Source organism: Epinephelus moara, chromosome 1 (genome assembly GCF_006386435.1).
Source record: "Epinephelus moara isolate mb chromosome 1, YSFRI_EMoa_1.0, whole genome shotgun sequence".
NCBI classification, from domain to species: Eukaryota; Metazoa; Chordata; class Actinopteri; order Perciformes; family Serranidae; genus Epinephelus; species Epinephelus moara.
The window spans coordinates 27935627-27962840 of record NC_065506.1 but is presented as its reverse complement, the minus strand read 5'-3'; the positions used below and the strand labels follow the sequence as shown (position 1 = coordinate 27962840).

The window sequence follows — 27214 nt, the reverse complement described above, 5'->3', positions numbered from 1 at the left end:
TGTTACAGTAAAAAATGAAAGAAAGAAACCAGACTGTGACAGAAACAGTAACTATAGTTTATCAGTCCCTCATACAGTAGGAAATGTTATCATTACATTTATTGATTTCAAAGAAAGTAACATTACATATACTGTATAATCACTACTCTTGACAATGATCAAGGTGCGCACAGACAATAATTTGTGCAGTAATTACTCTTAATGTCAAGTAAGATCTATCGTAAGCTGCAGGAAGCAAGTAAAGAATATTTAAAAACAGGAAATGCTCTACAACAATGAGTATTATAAAATGCTATATTTTCTGTCAACAGTGTGGCTCTACAAATAATCATCAATACTGAATGATATCAATACCTTACACTCTAATTAAGCCTGAGATATTTAGTTAATAGAGTACAACATTTTGCTGAAACACTGGTGGAACAAAAAGCTTACATAATGTATACACAAACTTAATTTATGGCTAAATGTCAAATTGTTCTTGGATTGTTTCATCCGGATTTTAAATCCCCTAACGAACATAAAAATACATATGAGCTCTAACATTGGTTACAGTGCCCTCAGTCACTCACATTCTGTATCACTCTGGTCAAAAAGACAAAGTCAATAGGTTTCACTGCTGCTTTTCATAAAAAGCTACTGAGACACATAATTATATCAATAATCAAACCTATGATAATTGCCTGCAATCATTTAGTAATTAAAATGACAAATATAGTAAAATAAAGTTCTATACAGTTACACATGTATAAATATGTCGAGCGTTTATGGTAAATATTTACCCATATCAAAGTTTCAAAGTGCTGTGTATAATCAGAGCTATGTTCACCTAAAAAAAGTACAGAAATCCACTTAATAAAGATGCAAAGTGAGATTAATAAACATCCAACTACAGCATCCCCTTTGTACAATATAACATCAGGTGTGTGATTTTAGGAAGTCTAAATATAAATGTAATTTCCAGTGCATCAGGAGCAAATCATCAAAGCCCAAAATATCATATGATACAGTAACACATACTGTATCATCTCACAATGATAGGTTGTTTTAAAGTTGCAGGAGCAACCCAACAAACTTTATTTGATTTGTCTTTTTTCTCCAGAGAGATATGTGTCCAAATGTGTGGCATATTATGCAAAATTTTATTTTCAAATCGGTATTTACAGTTTGTACTTCCCTGATCAGTTGGATCAGCAGGAATAATAGTTGCCTCAGCATTAGTTAAGACTTCTGATATCTGAAGTATTGTTTCAGTATGTTCAGCTGCCATCGGATGGCAGCACTGTGATATTATTGCAAACCACAAAAGAAGATTACAGAATGGAAACACTGTTGCAGCCCCTGCAGGCTGCTAAATAAAAACAGCATAATTACCCACAAATACAGCATATTTGTGTCCATGGCTGCACGCGAGCCACCTCTGGTTAGAAGTGCTGTCTCCTCGACTTGAGAGAGTGTCTCCTCTTCCTCTTCCTGTGGCACTGCTCTCTCCTCTCTGGCCAGGGGAAACCGCCCTCGGCGGTCCTGTAGGCCTCATCGTACTCATCGCTGTCGGAGTCTGCATCAGCCGCGAGGAAAACTCTGTCTGGGAAAACTTCTTTCAGCCTGGAGGTGAAGAACGCCTCGAGGCTGCGGCCTGCTTGGGCCACCTCTGAGTCAGGCTGTGGTCAGAGAGAGAAAGAGCTGTTACACTCAGATCAGTGTGTGGGTGAAGTAAGGACTGTGAGACAAATTGTACGATGAATACACACATACAGGATAAACATTTTTAACTTACATAATTGAACTTTGCACAGTTGTGGAACATGAGATAAACATCAGAAACGAACTGTTCTGATGAGTTATAATGTCGAGTATTCCTCTTATTGAGTCTGGCCCTGATCACGGACAGGTCCATGGGCCTCTTAATGATCTGGTAGTAATGACGAGCCTGTGTGAAAAAGCAGTGACATTTAAGACTTTTTAGATATAATTCACCCACATACTAAAGTTCTCTGTTCCAATGTAATTACCTCATAATTCTGCCTGCATTCAAAATACATCATATCAATGTTCCACAGATTGCATTATGTATCACTGTGACAAATTGCTACACACCTATTTGTAGGGTGCTTGCTTGAATCCTAATTTAAACCCAAGAGTGGATTATGAGACAATGGGCCCCTGGGCACAGATATGCAAAAGGCCCACCACTTCTCCACGGGAGCAAGACACACAGAATTTTAGTCATTAGGCATCTTTATGTGATTTTGTGTCTCTTTACAGTTTATTTGCATCTGTTTGTGGTCTTTTTGTGTCTGTTTGTGGTCATTTTAGTCTCTTCCTAGTCAGTATGTGTTTAAGCCTGTTTAGTAATCTCTCCATGTCTAAACCAGGCAATCCTTGTTCTTCTTTAAGATAAATCATGCTTACACAATACTGGGCCAGCAATGCATAGCAGCGCCGTGTCTTTGATTAACTACAATTGCAAATTTTACTGCATTGGTCACAAGCACCTGCTTTGGTTGGTGTGACATAAATGTTGTCATCCACCCAAGTCTGTCAGGATCCATGTGGGCCCCTATGCAGCCCAAAACTTGTACTATACACGTGCTTAAGATATGAAATATATTCTCTTGTTCCACACTCCAGGTGGCGTATGCACCTCTAGCTGATTTGCCAAGAAGAAGAAGACAACACACGCTGCATGATTATTTTGAAGAGAGGTTGTGCGAGGAGATCGGATGTTACTCACACTTATTTAATTCATCTTTAAAGGAATGAACAAAAACAACTGGAATAAAGTGTGGATGGGGAAAGGCATACGTGTGGAAAGCCAGACTAAAACAACCCTCAATCAGTCCCTCTAGGATGTTGCAATGTTGTGATCGCAATAATTAACGCAAATTCAGCCGATCCCTGTGAATTCTGCACAGCGTTGCAATTTTGTTCAGTTGCTGCAACTTTACTGCAAATTTGACATTTTAAATTTCATTGTAGAGCTACATACAGCGTATTGATTCTCCAAGCCCCTCCTTGCCCCACTCTCTCTCTGTTTATCATGAGAATGCTGCTGCTTGAGTGTGAGCTCCGCAACCAGGAGAACAGAGTCACACACACAGTGATAGGGCTAACTGTTAGCATTTATTTACGTTTATTACTGGGTGACATCACATTGTGCTGTGTTCGCCCGTGCTAACCAGGCAGAGGGATCAGGAGGAGAGCGGTTCACAAAGATGGTTCTTCAGCGTTGCATCCAATGGTGGATGATACTGTTGATGCTCCCCAAACCATCACCAACAGTTTCTCATTCTATGGTAAACACTAAATGTTCAAAAAAAAAGGTTCTGGATCTGAGACAGCATCACATCTTTTTTTTCAGTTTTTACTTTCCTCTGCAAGTTCATTGCAGAGGAAACTGTGTAAAAATACTGCAACATGCATTGCAGTTTTTTAGAAATGCTGCCATGAAATCAGATATTTCAGGCTGCAGCAATCCCAAAAACAGCCAACAAAATCCTGTAGGGACCTCTCAGTTATAGTTTGAATGTACCACATGTGTACAAGTCAGTGGCTGTCTATAAATGCTCAATACAGAAGGTATGTCCGAGACTTTCAGTGTTATCTTCCTTTTGTATCTCTTTAAATCACTTTAAATCCTGACAAATATAGCAGCAGTCAAAGTGTGTTCATGTACACTGCCTGAAACACAAGAAAAAACTCTTCATGATGTTGCTGTGTTCCTGTTAGTATTATGAAAAATAATGAGACTGTGAAAATGAGTTGACCTTCTCTGTAACTGGACTGTAATAAAAGGGTGATCACTCACGAGTGGACTGACGGGCTCGTGGAAGGGAGCACTCAGGACGTTACTGAGGATCAGAAGAGTCAGCTGCTCGCATTTCTGCGAACCGAACATGAAAGAAAATGATGAATGCAGGAAAAGAAAACCAGTCATTATTATTATTATTATCATCATTAATGCAGCCAACTAAATGACCTACTCTCTGGTCACATGCAGGCAGCCCGTGTTGCAATGCGTGTTCTCCAGATGTTCTCTCATTCTCACAGTCGTACTCAACCTCTGGCTGCACAACGTCCCTGCACAGGCTGCACACCCAGTCGCCTCTGAACAGGATGACAAACAACATCAGATTAACAATAACAACTTCAAATAAACAGCTTGATAAGACGTTAGAGGATACTGTTGAATGTACTGTATAAATTTCAGGTTACAGTGTAAGAAACTTACGAGGGGAAGCTCAGCAGAGACGGGATGTGGCAGGACAGATGATAGACTTTTGGACAGCGGTCACAGCACAGCAGGTCCCCTCCAATTAGACACACAGCGCAGAAGTCCTCACTCTCCATCTCTGCATTATCCTGGTCAGGCTGGACTTCCTCTGTGCCTCTTTGAGCGACAGGGTTTGCAATCAAAAGCGTCCTTGGAGCAGGACCCATGTGGGCCTCCTCTTCCAGGTCGGAGCGAAGCGGCTGTGGGTCGTCGGTTGTCAGTTCAGGTTCCGATTCTACTTCGAGCTCAGACTCCACAGAGCCCTGAGAGTCTGGAGGCTGATCGGATACAACCTCAGAGTCCGTCTCCGCCTGGAACCTGGGATCGTACTCTGGCTGGATGTCTGACTCGGTTTCAGCGTCACCTGATTCTGCATCAGTCTCCAGCCCTTGGCCATCCTCTGATCCCGCCCCTGGATCTGATTCTGGGTCTGCTTCATATTCAAGACTTGGCTCTGAATCGGCTGCAATATCAGTTTCACCGCAGAGCCCCATCTCTCCTGCTGCCGCCGATTTATTCCCAGCCAGACAGTCAAGTTCAGCCTCAGATGAAGACTCTGCATGTGGGTCAGAATCTAGTGATGAGTCTAGCTGTGGGTCTGGATCAGCCTGAGAAACAACTGCGTCCTCTGAGACTGATCTGGGGTCAGAGTCAGAGTCCAGATCCAGTGCAGAGTAACTCTGTGGCACATATTCAGGGTCAGTGGACGGAAGCTTGGATGCTTTACAAGCGCTGACTCTCCCTCTGCTGTCAAACTCACTGTTGGTTAAGTGTGGGGTAGACTGATTATGGTTCTGTCGCTCTGCATATGGTGGCGCTGTGAGTAAGCGGGTGGTCCTCGTGGTCTCAGAGTTTCCAGTTACCCCCTATATTTACAACACAGAAGAGAAGAGAAGACTTTTATCATATCTCATTAAATAATATTGGCTGTCTGAAAGCAGAGAGCTGAAATAAACATAATTTTAGCAGCGTGTTAACAATGATCTCTAGTGTTTTCTAACATGTACTGTTCGTCATGGAAAGGTATGAAATCATGTGGTAAGAATTTTTATATTACACATGGTCTAACCTGTCTCTCTAGACCCAACAGTGTTGTAACGATACAAACTTACTTAAGACAAAGTTCTCAAATGGTAAATGTCTGAACACAAGCAGCCATACAAGATCTCTGACAGATTGTGCACCATCAATTTACCTCCGTTCAAAGTGTTTGTTTTTGCGACTGACAGGTTCAGATAGTGTCTGACAACATTATGGGAAAGATTTTACAAGAAACTGAACATTTTACTTGAAGCTATCTACATAAGACTGACATGACATTGTCATAACTATGACATGACACGGTCACGAACCTGTCATGAACATTATGTACATGTCAAACGTTTATGACTGCTGTCATTAAGTGTCATTCGGTTTTTGTAATGACAAGTTGACATTGTTTGGGTTGTCTTGATTATGACAACTTGACATTGATTAAAGTGACATTACCAGAAGTTGTCTTTGTCATGACAAGTTGACATTAAATTTGTTTGGGATTTCCCTATAATGACAACCTGACATTAACCAGGATGACATTACCAGAAGATGTCTTTGTCATGACAATAATAATCATTATGTCAGCTTGTCATAAACACAAAAAGAGGTGCATTTCTTGTTAATGTCAAGTTGTTATGACAAAGACAACTTCTGGTTATGTCATTTTGATTAATTTCAAATTGTCATAATCAAGACAACCCAAACAATGTCAACTTGTAATTACAAAAACCAAACCGAATGACACTTAATGACAGCAGTCATATATGTTTATGACATGTACATAGTGTTCATGACAGGTTCATGATGTGTCATGTCACTCTTATGTAGATACCTTCAAGTGTTACCCGTTTTTCTTTACCTTTTGTTGATTCGGTCTGGTTGTTAGTGTTTGAAACCAAGTCTCGCTTCAAGAGAAGTCTTGTTCGGAAATCTCGCGGACTACACCATATTGTCAGAATCAGCTAAATTTTCAGCCATGACATTTTAAATCTTTTAGATAACACTAAACTATGATTTATGTACTCTAACACAAAAAAAAATCCCATTGCTCCTCTCTCCAACTCTTAGATTTCAAGATTTCAGATTGAGACTTATCCTTGAGCGAGACTTGGACGCAATAACAAACAGACCAGTGAGAGGTAAGGAAAAACATTTTATTTCTGTGTAGGGTCTTTTCCGTAATGTTGTCAGACACTTAGAGGAGCAATCTGAGTCTGTCAGTGGCAAAAACAAGCACTTTTAATGCACAAATTACCGTAAGGATTACATTGCAGCCTGTTTCACTGCTGCGACTACTGCGGTCTCTCTCAGTGCTGGACCAATTTCAAAAATTTCTGTCTCCATTTTTCACTTAGACACAAAAACATGGGAAAATAGGGTCCAGATTCAAAAATAAAGTTTCCCTTTAAATGTGACAAGGTGATAAATTAATATGACATCAAATCACCTAAAAACAAATTTTGGCATGGATGAAAATATGTTCTTTTAAATAAAAAAGCTTTTGTTTACTTCAGTAATTGTATCCTGTGGTGTTTTTCACTGCTGTGAAAAAAATATAGGGTATCAAAATTATTAAAATGTATTAAATAAAAACAATGACTATGACCCATAAAAGAATTCTGTAATCTGACTGCTTTGTAGGATTGTCTTTCCTCTACTGTGTGTAAAGAAGTAAGACATACTTCAGGTGTTGCATCATGCCAGGTTCTCTGCTTTGGGAGAGTTTCACTCCTCTCCATGCCGCTGTCAGGTAAAGGGTCACTCTGCCGACGTCCATGTGGGGGGAGCTGAGACACAAGTATTTTGAGACGTTCCAAGCAAACCACTGGGACCCTGGGCCTTCCTGCGTCGTTCTGAACATCTCTGTTACTTTAGAGGCAAGCAGAGAAAGAAAACCACATTGAAACCATATTTTCATGATTTGTGCATGAATAGATGTTTGACTTGGCAGCGGTTACACACCTGTTGTGGCTGTTTTTTAATGCCCTGAATTTTCCCTTGGCCTCATAATCAATCTCCTCATTTACATAAGCGAAACAATGATCTAAAAAGGAGAAAGATGATGAGCATGTATTCAACAACTTCGTGTTTTATCTATTTGAGGATATGAGAAATAATCGCATAATAAAATAGTATGTTTCAGCACCTGGTTCTGTCTTATAGGACAGTAGAGGAGACCGGTGGCCTCTGGGGGGCGCCGTGTCAGACGATGTTTCCTTGACAACGCAAAGCACCCCATCTGAAGCTCTCCTCTGTCTGGGATCCATGCTGACATACTGAGAACAAAATTAACATTATGTAAAAAATATTAGTATATGTATGTACTACTACTACTACTACTATATACTACTACTACTATATAACTGGAAGACTTGCTGAAGTTGGACTTATCACTCATAAAGTTGGAGGAGCCTAACCAACCCCAACCTCAAAATCCAATATGGCTGCTCCACATATCAACAATAGTGGAAGCTGTAGTAATATACTGTTTATTAGCACTTCTGTCTTACTTGCGTCTCATTAAAACAGTCACTGTCCAACTTCTATCTGTCGACATGTTGCTACAGTGTTTGTATGTGGAAAATACAGCGTGATGCACTGTTAACAACTTGTATTGCTTGTTTTTCCCACTTTTTGTATTGGAACGCAGTAAACTCAGGTGTGACATCATTATCAGCTCTGACCTCCAACTTTTGTTGTAAATGGAAGACAGCATTATTTGTCCAGAAATGACTTGCAAAAGATTTTTTGAAGATTTATAAAACCATGCACTCTTTTGATTGATACTGAAATTTGAATTTTGTCAAAACTGGTTGGAAAAAAATTGGCATTACATTCATTTACTCTCCTGACAGACTATCAAAATATATTTGTATATGTAAAGCTACAGACTTTAAAGCCAGGGTTCAAAGTTCATTGTTGACATTATTTTTTTTCCATTTTTTTAAGTCGTCTAGTCATTTAGCATGGCACCTCTAAACACTGTTGGACTCACAATTAAAAGTTGCTTTTTAAAAAAAATAAATAAATAAATAAACTGATGCAGCAGATACAGAGATATCTTTTTAAAGCCTGATTCCTATATTACCCACAATGCAAGGGCTATTATACTCACTGTACATGCTGCCACTTGTTGTCATCATAAGACAACACAATGTTTCCGCAGTTACGTGGATGACACACAACTGTACATCTCTGCTGAACCAAACAATGCTGCAGCCATGAACTCCATTACTACTTGTTTTTTGGTAATAAATAAATGGATGAGTAATAATTTCTTAAAGTTAAATGTAGACATAATAATAATAATAATAATAATAATAATAATAACTCCCTGGATTAAATCTGAAGCTACAAGTCTTGGTGTGATCCTCGATTTAGATCTAAGCTTAATGTTGAATATTAACAAGGTGATGAAAACATAATTTTTCCACCTCAGAAACAAAGCTAAGATATGACCATTTCTAAATGAAAAAGATGCAGAGAAATTGATTCATGCATTAATTTCAATCTGACTCAACAACTGTAATGCACTTTTTACTGGCCTCCCAAAAAACACCACTGAGAGACTTCAGCTCATTCAAAACTCTGCAGCTCGGCTATTAACCACAACCAAGAGAAGAGGGCACATCAGGCCAGTCTGAGCTGCTCTGTACTGGTTTCCTGTTACATTTAGAATTGACTTTAAGGTCCTCCTCCTTGTATACAAAGCCCTACATAGGTTGGGACTAATCGCACTACATTGCTAACTCCCTTGTTAACTATTTGCCTCCAAGAACACACGCCCCAAATCTATGGAACACACTACCTATAGATATCAGGGAAGCTAGCTCGCTGATTATTTTTAAAAGACAGCTAAAAACGTATCTGTTCACTTTAGCCTTTAACTAGCTCTGACTTCCTGATACAGGTCTGAAACTCTTTCTTTTCACGCTTTCACTTTATATTTACGCTTCACGCTGCTGCAATCTTCCTTGATTTTATGATTTATAGTTTTACAAGTCTATGATTTTATGAGCTTTTCATGATTTTATTATTAATAATGCAACTCAACAATTAATCATACTTGAGAAAATGATCAACAGACTAATCATTATTGAAAGTAATAGTTTGTTGGAGCCCTTACTTTTTCAGTGGAACTGTGTATGAGAGGAGAAAGCTGATCTGTTATTACTACTCCTTGTACAAAAGGCCACCACCACTGTGATCACCTCTATTCTATCTGACAGCCGAGTTGCACTTCCTCCCCATGTGTGATTATCTTCTGTTGCGGGGTTACCTTAGTTGCAGCCGCTGCCTGTAGGCCATAAGCGCATCCTGTGGGCCTCTCAGCGTAGGAGCTGGTGGATGGAGCTGCCAGTTCTGCCGGGATGCTCTGGGAGCGTCTCTCCCTCCGCGTGCACGTTAAACTAGGGCTGAGCCTGCTGCTCTGCACGTCAGGCACACGCTCGTCGGCTGTCACCGACACCTCCAGGGATGTGGATCTCTGTCAGAAACACAAACATGCAAAACTGAGCAGGTTTCCGAGCTGCATCACATGCACAGATGCCCCTGCTCATGCCGTTAACAACAGACAGGAGAGAAAAGGAGTGGGATGTGCGCAGTGGAAACAACCTTGAAGCACACACAGGCACAGGCAGCCACCAAATGAACAAAAACATCATTCAGAGCCTGTTTTGAGACCGTTTCTAAACAACTCAATCCTTACAAACACAGCTGCATATATTACTGTTATAGCACAGGCAATAAAAGGTTTGGTTACCACACCAATTATGACATGCAAATTCCCTATTAGGTGTGCAGTGTGGCCATTTGATTAAACCAGAACAGCAGCCACTCACTACCACTCTCTCCTTCTCTCTTTTATCACAATTAAACTAATGCAAGTGTCCTGAAAAGCTCCTTTAAACACCTCAGCTGTGTCTTCAGCTAATGGAAGCAGGGGGGCTGACAAATCATTTAACACTAGGTTCTTTTTTAACACGTCCCACCTTCCTCTTTTTTTTTTCCTCTTCTTTTTCTAGTGCACCATCATACATATTCAGGCCAGGCTGACACCGAGCACGTGCTCCTAAGTATTATGCGATTAAAACACTTACCTGATCCGTGCCCCTTGGGAGAGGTATGCGGGATTCAGACTGTAGAGGAAAATAGACTATAATCCCTCTCTCTGGAACGATGGAGAGGTGTAGGAATTTATCTCAGAGTGCAAACCAGAACTGAAATCAAACTGGCAGTTCCCTCTATTCCCTAAGCGACTCATTAATGACAGGTTAAGTACATAAATGACTACGCCCAAGTGGTTTTATGTCGTTTTTTCAGATGCTCCGTGACTTCAGAACGCGAAAATAATACATCTTTGTGTTCGTAAACGTGCACCCTGAGAGGTGATTACGTGGCTGCTCAAACCTCTGGCATCAAGTGTGGTTGTGATGAACAGTGCTCTGCTGGTTATGGGGATGCACTGCTACGAAGAGCTCAGCTTTAATTGTCAGAGCAGCTCTTTGTTTCCCCATCATCTTTTCTTCATGAAGGCAGGAGCACATTTCTGTTGCACCATCTGTTTTCAGGCTAGCTGTCAACTGCGGGAAGTGATCATTCTGGCATTAAAATAAAGCACTCCTTTAGTTTCAGTCGTTTACAGATATTAATTAAAACTGAGTGCTGCCTCAAATTCAACACTCACTTTCAGAAATATACACTCACCACTTCCCATATGTCAAATGTTTTCCTGCTGGCTTTTGATTTGACTTAATGTCACTAGATGATGCTTCTTTCTTATAATGGCTTTGTTGCCTTCGTCTTTTGTTCTTTGTTTGTCTGAGCAAGTGTTTGAACATCTGTGTTTTATAGGAAATGGGCCTGACTCTGACTGATACACTGTGGTTTTTGAGAGGTGTGTATAAACAGCGCTGTGTGGTTCACCATGTCATGAGTTGAGAATTGGGTTCAAATTTGTTTGAGGCCATAGAAACTTTGCAGAACCACGTGTGAAACAAGAAACCGAACACTGAGGTGCACAAAATCCCACCGCACGCTTCGCTTTGATCTCACAGTAGCTGTTGATGTTGATAACAAACAAATACGCTCAATCTTTTTAACAAGACTCACAACTATGTCGCTTTTATCACTTCATGAAATAACAATACAGACCAGTATTGGCTAATCACAAATATATTGCTATGATGGTCAATGACAGAAAATGTGTCAAATGTTTTGTAGGCTGCACTTTCACGCAAAGTTTTTCTTGATTCAAGACAAATGTGTTTTTGTATTTAATATGTGTTACATCCTTCAGCTTTAAAATATGAACATTTAAAATAGATTTGCTCACACAGTTTATCATAAATAGGCGCAACTTGTGCGTAAGTACACCTCAATTGATGCTTAAGTTGAGTCAGTTCAGCTGTGACATATGATCAAAAGCCCCAGAGCAGCTACTGAGTGGAGCTTGTGGTAAGACAATGTAAACGGCTAATTGTATTTTTAGGTATTGAGTGTATTACTTTCATTCTAAGCAGACTTCACTGTTGTTTCAGTGCATGTCGATGAGGTGGATGTCTACTAGGTAGATGGGTAGGTTACTGAGGAGGAAGTGGGTATACTCTCCTTTATATTCCAATGACTTTTTAGCTGATAGGTGTTTTGTAAATGGCCAGAAAAAGACAGAGGTGTACCCTGTATACCCTCAGCTACACCACTGATTGTGATATCCAGTATCAGTCAGGGTCAGGGTCAATAGTAAACTTAATCTCTCACCCTGCCATCTCTGTGGTCTCTGTGGATCAGCGCAGGTCTGTTCCTCTGCAGCTCTTTTCTCAGCTCTGCTGCAGGAGGCACATGGAGCTGCTGCTGCTGTTGGACAGGACTCTGCTCCCTTCTGTCCTGCTGCAGCTCCACATCCAGCAACTCTCTGCTTTCAGCCGCTGCTGTTTGTCCACGAGCCTCCTCCACTCTGCACCTCTCCTCCCAGTTCTCCTCAGTCATCACATCTCTATCCACAGCTGTGTGGCTGAGATCCTGCTGCAGCTTCCCCTGACGCTGGTCTGGCCCGCTGCTATCGGCGCTTGGCTGAGCTTGACTGTCTGGAAGAACTTCTCTCTGGTGTTGGCGATAGAGATAAGATTTCGTTGGAGCCTGGGGCTGAGAGGCAGCAGCAGCAGCAGCAGCAGCTTGAGGCTGGGATGTAGATCCTCTGCTGCAGTTGAGCTGGATGGGCCCCATGACTGGGGCAGGTGATGAAGGAGGAGGACACTGCGATGAGCTGTCTGGGTCCCAGCATCTCTGGAGCTGTTGGCTCTGGTGCAAGGAGGCAGAGATAAGTGCAGGCTGAACACAGCTGGAGTTATAAAGAGTTGCCTCCAGCTGGCTTTTCTCCAAAGTGGACAGATCAGGCTGAGGGGGAATGCCATGGAGGCAACACATCTGGGGCTCGCAGCAGTTCTGGTACCCACAGCCTGGTTCTCGTCCTCTGTGACACACGGATGGCAAAGCCAAGCAGGTGATGGGCTGAGGCCTCAGGATACTGGAGCAGGCCAAGCCCTGAGGATAAGTGCAGTTTCCCCCTTCAACAGTCAGCTGGCCTGCAGAGAAACACAGTCACATTAAGAGCTCTGCTCAGAGAATGATGTAATGTGTCACACAAGCAATACTTTCATGCAGAAGATGTCATTTTATTCTAATGCATTCACATTTTTATTGTGGGCTTATTTTCAGTTTAAACCTCATCCCGAATAATGAAACTTTGACTGTAACACAAGCACTGTATCTCAATTTAATAACACTCGTTTTACCGAGAGAGGAAATCTGCTTTGTCCAGTAACTTGCATCCCAGTTGAATTTGATCTTGACAGGACTCCAAGAGTCTGAGTGGACCGACGACTCAAGCAGTTGCTGCATCTGGAGAGAAATCTGACAGAAGAATATTCATTCTGTTAATGAAAAACAAAATGATTCCTGCAACACTGCTGGTGATTTCCATGGTAACAATCACAAAATGTAAAGGTGCGCATAAAAAACACTTTTGGATAATGCTAGAGTGCTGGAGTTACATCCTACACAAAAAAAGCACCAAACTTGAATATAACTTTAGGTTAATAGAGATGCAAATAATTCAGTATTGCAATTCCATAAAGTTACAGGTGTCACAAGAGATGTACAAAATAACCATCAAACTCGAGGCCAAAATATCTCGACTTTAATCATACAAGTTGTCTCTTAATAAACCCGCCCTGCCTGGTAAATGCCTCCATCTTTCAGACGCCATGCTCACAGTTCATAACTCAGGCCTTTTCTTTAAAATGTGTAGTTTCCAAGCCCTCTAGAAACCCAGGGGACATTTTACATCTGCTTTTACAAGCTGAGTAGTGCTTTGTATGACCAGTTTTGGGGAGTAACTAGTTACATGTCACAGAGTTACATAATTAAATTCTAAGATAAATGTAACTGTAATCTGTTACAGTTACTGACAAAAAAAAAACTGTAGTTAAATTATGAGTCAAAATGTTGGTGATTACATTGGGGCTACATCCTTAATATATACTTCTTGTTAAAAAGCCTATTATATATGTATAAATCAACATTGATTCTGTTTTCACTGTGCATGGATGTCTTCTTTTGGCATATTTACAGACAAGGCAGGTCAGCAAAGCCGTTGGGAGAAATTTAAGTGCAGCACTTATGCACTTATATTTTTAGGACTTTTTAAATGTATTGTCCATTTTAAATAGGGCTGACTCAAAAGCTTCAAAGCTTTAATTGTTGCCATGGTAATTAATGTTCAAATCAGTATTCAAATAGTTTGTTTTTTTTAAATATAGATATAGATAAAGATAAAGATATAGATATACTGTAAAGCTTTAATGAAAAGCCTAGTCCCAATTATAGGCCCAGTCTCTTTCACTTGTCCAGTGTAACTACACATTTTGACAAATAAACCCTGTCTTGATTAGACGTCTGCTCTGGTTGCCAAGCAGATCATTTTAATACAAGTTCTTTGGAGGCATAAAACCACATTGTTCACTACCCACTGAGCTAATTGTAGTTAGCTGTTTAGATCATGCATACAAACAGAAATGTTTGAACTTTTGTCTCTATGGAGATGCGACACATCATTACCTTGGTTCATTTCATTTTACTGAAACCATGAGCACCAGAGAAGACCGTAATTCATTCAGATTTACTGGCATGATGAAAGAACAAGTAGTGACTCCCTTTTTCTGAAGCTGTCATAAAGTCAGAATATGTGTCCTCAATTAACCAGTAAGTTATTTATATTCCTTCGTATGGATCCATCGATCAAAATAATCAAAAGTGTTTTTCATAAAATGAATCCCAGTTACTAATATTGTTTTAACAGGATAAAGTGGTGTTGTGTTGCTATGCTGGGTGCCGTGAAAAAAGTGTCATAACACATAATTAGTATGTTATCTGAAGCCTAATTATTATACAAGTAATATTCATATGGGTTCAAATAACCAATTTGATCGTATTTCTCATCTAGTGTGAAATGAATATAAGGCCTGTCCAAAAAAATATAAGCCCATTGAGTCCAGTGGTTTAAGCAAATAGCCTGAGCCACTGATTGAAGTTTTACAGTAGATATAGATATAGATATATAGATTTATATGCATTACCCCCAAAATCCCACATTGCCCATAAAGTATGAAACAGTATCCAACATTATTCATTATGCACTAACATTGATTATTATTAGTTATTCTCAGACAAGTACATTTAAACTAAGTGTTAGTTTTGTGACTTTGACTCGCTTTCATCTATCGTCAGTCACCAGCATTCCAGCAAGACTGAAACTGGGACCGTTTGACCACACGCGATGCGCTAGCACGATGTTAAAAAAGTCAGGTGACTACAATAGATTCAAAGTCCGACAGATATGCCAAAGTAAACTGATATGTATCACAAATCTACAACAAGCTTGGCAAATGACGTACAAAAAACAAAGTGGCTAACTGTCACATTATTTTAGGGGCATCGACTGAAAACTCATGTTTAAAACAAGTCTGACTCATGTACTTGTCTTTTACCTGGCCCGCCCCCTGAAGCTTCAAATACTTCTCACTAAAGCTTCAAAGCCCAAAAGCTGATATTCAGGACGACCCTAACTTTAAAACATTTGTTAGTAAAGTAATTAAAAAGTAATCAAACATAATAAGTTACGTTACTTTGTTTAAGTGATTAAAACAGTTGTATTATCTATGACATTTTTAACAGGATAATTAGTCATCTGTGACCTGTTACGTGTCAAAAGTGACCTGCCCAACACTGCCTATGACTACTGAACTGTAGGTGTAGATTCGGTGGAGTTCCCCTTTAAATACAAAGAAATAAAAGAGGCATCAGAGATTAATTAATGGTTCCTCACAGGACTGTGTGTGTTACAAATAAGACAGTCTGTTGAGTGTCCTGCCAGCGTACCAGAGCTCTGCTGAAAAGCACCGGGCCTCTGCAGTGGTGGGTCGTAGCCCAGGTGATGAACTTCTGAACGTGGTCCAGCTGGCCACATATCTCTATTGCCCCCTGCAGCTGGTCCTCCAGATGCTGCTGGAAGTCTTCGGAGATTTTCTGTTAGCAAAAAAAACAACATAAACATGCATCCAGTAATTACTGGTACACAGAGAGTCATAGCTGAAGTGTGGGCTAAATCAAAGCTCTTTTTTTGGACAGATGTAGCTCCTGAGATGTTGTCTTAAGCAGCTTTGACAGATTATTATGGGTTCTCGTTTGCTTGCTTTCAGGACTGATTACATCACGGCGGTTACTGATTCTTTGCGTGTAGATTCACGGCTGGCTGGGCGATAAGAAGGAAAGAGAAAGAAAAAGTAATTACCTCCAGTTGCTCTATTAATAGGTTGGCTCGTTTGTTAAGCTCGTTCATCATAATCATCTTTGCCATTTTAATCTGGTTCTCTGCCTTCCTGTGTGCAATCTTTACTCCATGAAGTCTGCGGAGACAGAAAGGAGAAAATAAACGTCTGAGAAAAAAAAATGCCAAATGCAGACGAAGTGAGCATTCCAGACGTTAATTTATGCATTAGCTTGCTATATTTCACGCAAATTATTGAGCATTTGTGGCAGAAGCTGCTCACACATCGGACTATGATTACGACATGCACACACCTGTCCTCTATCTGCTTCGCACTGTTCTCCACTGCAGACCTCCTCTCATCCACCTGTACCATCAGGCTCTCAAACAGCCACTGCTGGTCCTGTAGGGCCTTCCCAATCTGCACCACCCTGAACACATGAGAGATCACAGCACTAATTTATTCTTTGGGCATGAAGAACACCAGAGTTAAAATTGTTTCCCCCGGGGACCAGACATTATGCAGGTGACCTTAGACGCTGCTACTGTACCGCAACATCACAGCAAACAAAAGCGTATGAATACTTAATAGGTATTAAGCGAGCCAAGGGTAGTGTATGCAGATGCACATGATAAAAGTGACAAGGCAGTTAAAGAGAGTTGTTGTTGCTCGGAGGAAGTTTTTAACCTGCGGTTAGCCCTGCTCTGCAGTGTCCTTGTGCTGTGTATCTGAGGACTGACCTGTGGTTTTTGTGGGAGGACAGGTGACAGCTGCTACAGCACAGAAGGTCACATGACTCACAAAACAGCTCCAAGGGCTCCTGTCTGTGAGAGTGGCACATGAGGAGGGAGCAAGGATACGACCCCGGGCCTAAAAGACAGACGGAGGAGGGGGGAGGAGGGGGAGAGGAGAGCGTGGAGCATCAGCAACAGTCGACAAACAATTTACACAAACAGCTAGAGGAGTGTGTGTGTGCGTAGTGTTGAAAGTATTTGGAGAGGACAAACATCAGCAGTTCTAATAACTTAAAAGTCAGCAAATACATTTATTAGAGGAACTTCATTTAATTTGATAAGTTACAGAAAATGAATGAATGGATGAATAAGTTAGAATATGTTTGATTAATCGCACAGTTGGTTTGAATATCAATTTGTACTTCAGTTCTCTTGAAGATTATTCAAATGTATCACTTTTGCACTTTAGCACTTGCAACTTTATAAACAGTTTATTTATTACTTACAACAGGACAAATGGATTGAAATGAATATAAATACAACTATATAAGTGCAAGCTAAAAGTCATCTTAACCAGAGTGATTTAAAGTGAGCCAACAAATTCAAATATGATAAAAGTCACATAACTGGAGCCTATCAATTAAAGATGTAATGATATGTCAGTCCGGACTGATATATTGATTCAGTGATCAACAATCCGATACCACTGATGCAAAATTAAAACACTGATACACATCTTCATCTTTAAGATACACCTTTTTTTTCTAATTCTCATGACACATCTCTGTCAGCATTTCCCACCAAGCACACCTCCTTTATAAACTTACAAACAGTGCTAGCAGCATGCGTTCGGCAGATAATTGTAAGCAGCCACGAAAAGACAATGAGGATTTTTACCCATCCTGGCCCCCTGAATTAAATCCAATCGAAATTGCATCATGGCAGACTTTGTGATATCAGCAAATATCATATATTTGTCCAAACAATCGATATAATATTGTATTGTGATGAAAACTTGTGATTTATACCCCTACTCAATGTGTTGTCAAAGCACTGGTTCTGTAAAATACACTGGATCTCATTTTTAGAGCATAAACAAGTTGAATTGTTTATTTTTTGACTGATGGTTTAAAAGTAAAAGGTTGTGCAGTAATGGGCGGTTATTTGTTATAATGCTGGACTATATTTTGGCCAAGAAATAGTCCAGCACATCTTTGGTTTTACACAAATTAAAATATAACATGTTAATCAGTGAGCTTTAGAGGTTTGTTAGCTGTGCCTTAGAGCAGTGATTTCCAACCATTGGCACACAGGGTGTATGGAAATACTGTGGGGTACTTCTACTGATTAAAAAAAACAAAACAATTTGATTAGAAAATTAAAAAAAATAGTATATCCATATATTGAGTCAACTGTAACTTGAACACAATGTGTTACAATTGAGTGTGTATGAGAAGTAGTTAGCAAGTGAGCAGAGAAGTCTAAATAGTTCAATAAAAGTCACGTCTGAATATTTAAAAGTAGCTAAAAATAATGAATATACAGTTTAAATAATTAGCTAACTAAAATTAATGTATAAATGATTGGAAGAGTTTACGGAAAGTAATGAATATGTAGGTGAAATAGTTAGCTGAACATCCAGCTTCTGCTAACGAAAGTACAAATGCAAACCTGACCAAACGAACCCTTAATGTTAAGAATTTAATTGTTTGAAAAAATACTGTCACAATATTGTAAAAATGAACACATTTGGAACCTGACGGGTGGTGTTGATGAAGGGGTACATGCCCTGAAGCACAGCCATACTTTGTAGGGTTCACATTTAAAAACATAAATTTAACATTATAATCAACACAAATAGCAAACATGAGACATATGTCAAAAAATAACAAGGGCTGTCAAAATAACGTGTTAAAAAATTTAAAGCTGATTATTTAAGTTCTGTGGTGCCCTTTGACCCGGTGCGTCATTGAAGGCCACAGTGGCTTTGTCACATGATGGTGAACAGAACATTTACATTTAAAAAACGTCCAGATGGAACTGTTGATAGGAGCACCGTTCTCTGCAATTTCTGCAGTAACGGAATTTTCATACCTTCTGAGTACTTAAAGCCTGAAATATCACCTCAGAGCAAAGCATTTAGCAGCAAACCCAGAGTCCAAGCTAGCACAGCGTTTGATGCTAGCGCTAGCAGCCAGTCTCATCAAGCCACAGTTGACCAGGTGACTAACTAACTCCCACGCAAAATGGATTGCAATAGACTGCAGACCAGTTTTGGTGGTAGAAATTTTTTAAATACTGTCGCAGCAAAAGTTTCGATTAGAAGATTATTTTCTATTAATTAATCACAGAGCATGTCATTAATTAGACTAATTTTTTTAACCACTTGACAGCCCTAAAAATAATATTAATATGTATAAGTAAATAAACTGATTTGTGTATGTATGAATAAAAACTTTCACTGATGTCTCAACATAGTTCCCAGCCAAACCTACAAATCCCCATTTACATCCTACAAACATGATGTTTCAAGAGGTGCTTGTAGGCGGATTTGTAACCATTGGACGGAGCTGTTTATCCCCATCTGTTTACAAACTCTCACACAACTTGGTAGTATAATCCAAGTCTCATGTATCCAGTCGTATGTTCAGTAATCTCGTTTCCAGCTCTGATAAACCCACTGTATGCTACTTGTCCAGCATCATACAGTAATTACATCTGTGCTGTCTGTGTAACAAAGTGAGTTAGCCACAACAACCTAACAAAGCAATAATATGTCAGAGCTGTCAGCTTTTTTGTTCCTCTTCTGCCTCCTAGTGGCCAAACATGTATTAAAGGCACTATAAAGTAAATAATCAGGGTTAGTTAAACTTTACTATTGAATACTGAACTGAAAGTGAAACTTAGCTGTGCTCTCTTTGAAGTCAATACCAAATGTCTTTTGTGAGAATGCATGTGTTTGTGAAGCACTGTGCATACGACTGGATAAGTGAGCCTTTGATTACACTGTGCGAGAGTTTGCGAACGGTTGTTCACAGTTTTCCATGGAGGCTTGCGAGAAAAAACACATTTTCTTTATGATTTCATAGTAACACTGAATGAATGATTTGCAAATGGTCATTTTTGTGGGTAAGGTGTTCCTTTAAGCACATTATCCAGAATATTGAACTATTTATTTTAACACCCAACCCCCCATTTTGGGTGTGGTTTGCCTACAATGAAACAGTGGACAATTTTTGATCAGTAGACCCTTGAAATGTATTTGGGCACAGAGTATTCAAGGCTTTATTAGAGTGCCAATTATTTAGAGACTATAGTTTTAGTTGTATACTTTGCTGTACCTGGATTATTTGGGCCTTCTTTTTGAAAATAACCACTACGACTGAAAGGTTAAAAGTCTATTCTCTCAATACATGTATTATGTCTTTATGCTTATGTGGCCTTTTGTAGTTTGAGCAGTCTGTGAAACTTAAACATGGTGCGAGAAGTGGGACAGAGGGTGAAAAGTAACCCGTGACGACTTTTATTGACATGCACCTTTCAAACCAGCTGCACTTTGATACAAAAACAATAATACAGCTGCGGGAAACAGGTTGCAAGCTGAGGTTTCAATGAGACTGTGTTCAAGAGTGTTGAGATGTCAGCGAACAATATTTCAATGCTGTCCAATCTGCCTTTGATGCACCGACCACACACGCTCAAATAAATCTCTCACACATTTCTAAATAGGTCACTGTAGAGACTGTTGGCCCACAGAACGTCTGTCTAACAATAGCTGGATGCCGCTAATGAACGCAGCCCTACTGCTCTCTGCTGGCCGGCTCACCTCAGCCAACCCCCCTCCTGCCTGCACATTATCACACCTCTCTGTGGTGACAAGCTGAGCATCGCCCCGTGTGTGCATCAACCTGATCTGACTGACCACATCCTGTCAGTCAGCGCAGTCACACAGCTTTTTCTCACAAGTACACAAACCAAACAGTAATGCTCCCACATCACAATACAAGTGTCCAGGACTTATTCTTTATGATTTGACAACTTGTGCCATGCAGACCTGCACAAGCAGCTGGCACCAGAGCTGGCAGGCGTACTGGAGGGTCTTTAAATAGCAGCACACTAATATTAGCAAAAATGAAATCATGCGAGCAGTTTAGAATCTGGGCCACGTGTTAAAGAGAGGTGTAATAAAGCACAGGGATCTCCAAGAACTATTATCAACCATCGCCACTGTCATGCATTATTCATTGCAACCGTTCCTACAGAGACATGATTATGAAACACAACAACAGAGAGAAAACAAAGAAGCCACAATGCACTTTGTGGTGACAGAGAATCAGACTGATAATATGTCGCACTGGCATGGAAAATGGAGGAGTCAGACTCTTGTAATGTGTAAATATCTTGCCTTGTCCAGTTGGAAGCAGGGAGCTGGAGCCTCTCTGGTGCAGGTCAGGACACTGGTTGGCACTGGGCCTCTGCTGCTGGTGCATGTCTGCGTACTGGGAAGTGGCAGGGGCTCTCTGATGCTGATGCACATCTGTGCACTGGTAACACAGCCACTTGTTGCAGAGCGTACACAAGCTATGTGCAAGTGTCGGCACTGAGCACTCTGAGCAGCTCTGAAAGATGCACAAAAATATACAGTGAACACACACTCTCTCTCTCACACACACTCTCTAACACACACACAGGCCCGTGTGACAAAAAGACGAGGTGGCATATGTCAGAAACATTTGTGTTGCTGCTTTACTGTGGGCAAAATCACACTTCCAAGAGTTGTTACTTGTTCTTATGCTTGCAAATGCCTCAGAGACTTTCAGAGGAATGAGAGTGAAACCCAGCCTGTGCTGCAGCATCATTTGAACACAGGCAAAATCATTTCAACACTGATTTAATTCTACAACCACCTGGATTTAAACATTATGATGCATGTAAATGTTAAAAAGGAAAGATATACAATCTGTTAAAATCAGGATTTTGGCAATTTCTAAACCAGAAAACATGATGGATCTGATGAAACTGCTGTGTTTACATCTAATTTTGTTCAAACACAAGCAAAATAAAACAGTATGAAAGCTATCAGATGATGCACAGTGCAGCTATTTTCACTTAAGTTATACCTTATTAATCCCTGAGAGGAAATTCATCCTCTGTAGTTGACCCTTCCTACAAATTTAGGCGCAGAGCACAGCGCCTCGGGACAGAATCCAGTTTAAAAACCCAGTTCCTTGTCCAAAGGCAATAGCAGGGGTATCCCTAACATCAAACACGTCTCTAAGGGTGGAAAGAGAGCAACACAAACATAGGAAGCATGCCAGCTCTACACAGAAAGGCCCAAAATGCCCTGAAGGGGTTCAATCACAGGATCAACAGTGCAAACCCAGAAACTGCTGCACAAAATAAACAATCTCAGGCTGTGTCAAGATCAGGAAACAATGCTGAAAAACAAACACCTTACCTTCTCCATTTCAATGCTCTGAGAGTGGAGCTGTTGCCTTCTCAGCGGGAGGGAGAGGAGAGGAGAGCGAGCAGCCTGACGCCTCAGCAGCAGAAACACTGAGGCTTCTACCTGAGGCAGGAAGCAGTGCGCACCGAGAGGTGGCCCCAGAGGAGACGGCTTACATGACAGCCTCACTGTGCTCTCTCCTCCCCCAGTTCATCCAAGTGTGGGACCCCTTCACTGCAGAGGAGGAGAGGAGTGTCACATTCAAATTCATCCCCCTGCTCACTTGTGCAGCCACCAAAAAAGAGAGAAAATCTAATCCTTTTTCTTAAATAAGCCTGTGCATAATAATTGGGAATTAGGGAGATAAGATAATTATTTTTTTGTAGGGCAAAATATCCCCGGAAGCCCTTTCCAAAATGGAGGAAGGAAGACCAAGTGACCTACAATGAGAGAAGAAGGGAGAAATTGTACTGTAAGCAACTTTTAGCTCGTTGGAGCAGGCGGTGTGAGGCAGGATGTTCAGCTCAGGTTGTGCCGGGGTGTGTCAGGCTGGGCGAGGATGGGCCAGTTGTGGCCTTCTTCCCTTTGTCAGCACGAGGAGGGGACAGGTCCCAGTGGAGCTACACGCTAACGTAGCTCACCGAAACCGGGTCAGGCTCTGATAAGCTCCAGATGGGACTAGGGTACACTCCTGCAATTCCCTCTAACACTGTGAAATCAATTAAGATTTTAACTCGGCATGTCAGAGAAAATGAGCAGCAAACACTGTCGGAAGAAAGAACGGGAGGCGACTGTAGATGAACAAGAAGGACATTTAGACACAGAGGGGATAATAGTCTGACAGTGCATCTGCAAAAGAAACATGACAATATCAAAGCTGAAAAAAAGGGAACTGGGGAAGAGCGTACTGTTGATAAAACAAACACTTATCACCAGATATAGCCCAGTATCAAACCGCTGTGACATCTCAAGCTCTGAGCAAGTCTGCCTAACAACAGCCCCTGCAGCCTGACCTACAAATCTGACAACTTTCTCATCCTTGGGTGCTTCAGTGGGGAGCTCAGAACAATCCCATTCCCCATTGTGCGCTCAAAGACCCAATTTGAAACACAATTAGTCAGTGGTTAGTGCACCCTGCCTCTCGTTCACTCAGCTCCGTTGCATTTTCAAACCGTGTATTTGCTTTCACTAAACCTTCACAGCGTTTATCTATCAAACTGAAACCTCCCGCCAGCTCTCCCCTGCCCTGCTAAGCGAGGCTGGCACTAGATACGCATGCCATCTCAAGAGATGTCACAATAATAGAAACCTGCGCAGTGATCCCTCCCTTGAAAGCACCCCCCATGTAACATCTATTAACACCGAAGTGATGAGATCACAGAGACAGAGGGATTATCTTCAACCACTCCTAAGTTATTATGCCATTTAACTATTTCTGTCCTCACACACCTCGCCCTCTGTTCTGCAAAGAAATCCATCAGCGGGAGGGAAACGTCTTCACCTGCCTTACTATTATAAAATGCAAAAAAATCTTTAAGAAATTAATGTATAGAAAAAAATAACAAAATGATTTCTGAAGTCAGCTTCAGTTGTTGCACCTTCACACAGAAACAAACTCATCGTGCTGATCTTCTCATCTCGGGCCGCTTGAACAGCTTTAGCAGGTGGGATCTCACCATGAGCCTCCTGTCAAACGGTTAAAGAGCAGTTTTACTTTCTGTTTGCTGTGATATCACACCCTTACACACATCTCTGCTGTTAAAACTCTCTTAAAAACAACCCTTATTATTTACTTTATGATGCCTTTAATACATGTTTGGCCACTAGGAGGCAGAAGAGGAATAAAAAAGCTGACGGCTCTGACATATTATTGCTTTGTTAGGTTGTTGTGGCTAACTCACCTCTGACATATTATTGCTTTGTTAGGTTGTTGTGGCTAACTCACTTTGTTACACAGACAGCACAGATGTAATTACTGTATGATGCTGGACAAGTAGCATACAGTGGGCTTGTCAGAGCTGGAAACAAGACTACTGAGAGCAGCAAGATTCAGTGTGTGAGCCGCAAATCCAAAACAATGAGCTAAAAGAGGCCAAAAAGATGAGTCATATTTGTCTGTTGGTCTGTCAGTAAGGGTGATGCCTTTTCAAGTACATGTAGTCATTTAATTCAGTATTAATATAAAACCATTAAAGGTGCCATATTGTAGTCAGATTTCTATGACTTTTTAAAATTAAAATCAGGCATCATAAATACTGTGAAAGTATGAAATCACTCAATCCACAGAGAAATGCACACAGTCCGCATTCAGAAACTGTGCCTTTAAACAAGCCGTCAGGACTTCTGTCAAGTTGTGATGTCACAACTATACAGACTGTTTTAAACTTAACCAAAAATATTCAAAATATCGTCCCTTTGAATTTTGTATTGGAATGTTTTGCACTGCACTTCACAGGAAGTAAACATGAACACAAATTGTTGCCTATCTGTGAAGATACACAGTGCTGTTACAGTCATTTCCCTCGGCTGTAATGACAGTGCAAAGACACTGAAGAGTGCAGATGTTGAAGACCCGGAAACTCTAACCAATCAGACCACACTGGGCTTTTTAGGGAGGGGTGCTTAAAGAGACAGGCGCCAAAATGGTGTTTCAGAAAGAGTCAGAAAAATGAAGTGAACATTACAGCATGTAAACATGTAAACATGTTCTAGTAGAAGCCTTTAATACAAGTAAACATCTGAAAATGAACATAACGTGGAACATTTAAATAAAATGATATTGATTGTATTGATTACTGCAGTTTTAAATTACCCATTAAATTTCACTTACAGTCGTACAGTAGAAAATGAAGGATTTAATGTTTATCTCAAGTTTATAAAAAATAAATAGACAAAATGTTCAATAACACCTTAGTATATTTAAAATCTCATCTGCATAATCTAAAATTTTAAATATCTTAGTACAATTTGTTCGCCAGATTTTACGTGCAATATGCAGCAAAAGCCCAGCAGCTGTAGCTGAGGGCGCATCTTTAATGACCTCAAGAGGAGTTGTGGTTGGATTTGAAGGCTGATTTTTATTTTTTTTGGATGAATGTCTGGAAATTTGGCAGCTTTAGGAAAAACAATGTATTATATAGAATTAGTATTTCACCATATGAAACACTTAGAGGGCTTTTTTGTCGCTTTTCAAAAACAAATTCAGTGGGTGGGGCTGCACTGAAAGAATGTGGACAAGTATTTCTGATATCTTTGTTACGGCCATAATTTATATAAGTGTCTTAGTTGTTGTTTTGTAGCCGTCCTTTATACAGACTCTATTCTTCTTATTTAACTTTTTTGTCTTTTTACTGTTTTTATCATTGTTTATAATTCTTGATAGACATTGCAACTACTTATTGTTTTTATGGACTTTTTACATCACTTTATTGTGATTACTATTATAAACCTGTAGCCGTCTAGCCTATTGAATGTGAACTCAGGACACTGCTGTAAAAGAGCTCAATCAATTTTCCCTGAACAATGGTTTAAATGAAGTCAAGTCAGTTTTTTTAATAGCATAAAATGACAAATTGTAAGTATTTTACAACCCTTTATTTAGAAAAGGAAACCCCCCTGAAAACTTTAATAAAATTAAATTCTGAAATTAAAAGGGACCTTTAACTTCAGCATCAGATGTTAATCTGATTTGTTGCAACTATCCAGTTTGTGATATCCTCCTGAGACCCTGTGTCTTCATATGAGGACATCCCATTTTGGGTTTACTTGACCTTATGCTTCATTCTACTTAAAACATAGACCTGTTGTCCTCGTTCGTGGACACTTTTTGTGCCATCTGGTGGTCTACATGTAAAAAGAGTATGGCAGCCATCTATGCCAAGTCAGTCTGCAGCCTATCCTGACACAAAAGTGGACAAGGTCCAAAACCTGATCACATTTTATGATTGAAACTTGTTTATTTGTGATTAATAATGTTTGTAGTTTGATATGGCAACAAAGTTGACCAATTTTAGCAAAAATAACAAGCTAAGACACTGTTAAGTACTTGTTTGATGCCACTGGGACTTAATTATCAATGGCAATGTTTAGTTAAATAGCTAGGAGATATTAAAAATGCATATCAAACAAAAGTTATGGTCTCAGGAGGATGTGGTGTTACTGTCACTGTAGAACAATAAATCCTTGTTTGCATTTTACACTGAAGTCATGGGAACACCACCATTAAGTATGAACAGAGCAGCATAGTTTGGTGATTTATTCCTCACTGTATGAAGCTGTGGGAATTTGGGATTTTCCTTATGGCATGTTACACGTGTGGCTGCCTGCTCCATCTGTTCCTGAACGTGTCAATCTGACAGCACTTTATTAACGCGTCTTTGCTTAATAACAACAAGCCTGTCAGTCAAACTGCGGAGTGTCTGCCCCCGCATCCTCAGCAGCCTGCCTCTGCATTAGCAGCATCACCTCCAGCAGCAGCAGCAGCAGCAGCATCACTGAGCGTGATATTATTTTTTAGAAAGTGCGCATGAGATTCCGCCCCTATCACGGCACCATGGTGCAATCCACAACACAAGAGGACAGCCCGCACACACAAAGTCAGCACGCGGACAGTTTGATTAGACAAAGCAAACACAAACTGTGTGTGTGTACACGTTAAATCCGCTCGCGAAGTGCGCAGCTCGTGCAAAGCATCCTGTCAAGGTAAACATCAGTGTGAGCGCGTGCGAGGATGTCAGAGTGGAAACGAGACTGTGTGCCGTGCAACTCAACTTGTGTCGGCCTGTCACTCATCGTCAGGTGTGCTGCAGCGTGTGTGTGTCCCGAGCGCGAGAGTGTTTTTGTTTTTGTTTGTTACCTTGACCCGTGCATCTCCGAGTGTCGCTCCCCCCATCGGATGTCG

General features: G+C 40.5%; 1 protein-coding gene across 2 annotated transcripts; it reads right to left on the bottom strand.

Moving 5' to 3' along the window:
* On the bottom strand, positions 1–27214 carry trim66 (tripartite motif containing 66). Of its 2 annotated transcripts, none has more exons than XM_050054172.1 (18): positions 27170–27214; positions 22327–22548; positions 21274–21487; positions 16875–17004; positions 16448–16564; positions 16158–16272; positions 15746–15892; positions 13102–13219; positions 12068–12891; positions 9588–9794; positions 7455–7584; positions 7271–7352; positions 6991–7177; positions 4232–5139; positions 3984–4107; positions 3809–3883; positions 1778–1930; positions 1–1661 (listed from the first exon to the last, which is right to left on the bottom strand). In XM_050054172.1, exons 2-18 carry the CDS (start codon positions 22333–22335, stop codon positions 1425–1427), a joined length of 3777 nt encoding a protein of 1258 aa, XP_049910129.1. In that variant the 5' UTR covers positions 22336–22548; positions 27170–27214; the 3' UTR covers positions 1–1424. The 2 variants fall into 2 exon arrangements, with proteins under 2 accessions (XP_049910129.1, XP_049910136.1); XM_050054179.1 differs by lacking the exon at positions 27170–27214 and adding an exon at positions 23913–24000.

What these genes read in the sequence shown, in the direction of transcription:
- trim66 (XM_050054172.1), bottom strand. An exon ending in TGCCTGCATGTGACCAGAGA is followed by an intron (nt 3,884 to 3,983) that starts GTAGGTCATTTA and finishes TTCGGTTCGCAG; the next exon opens with AAATGCGAGCAGCTGACTCT. An exon ending in ACGAGCCCGTCAGTCCACTC is followed by an intron (nt 1,931 to 3,808) that starts GTGAGTGATCAC and finishes TTTTTCACACAG; the next exon opens with GCTCGTCATTACTACCAGAT.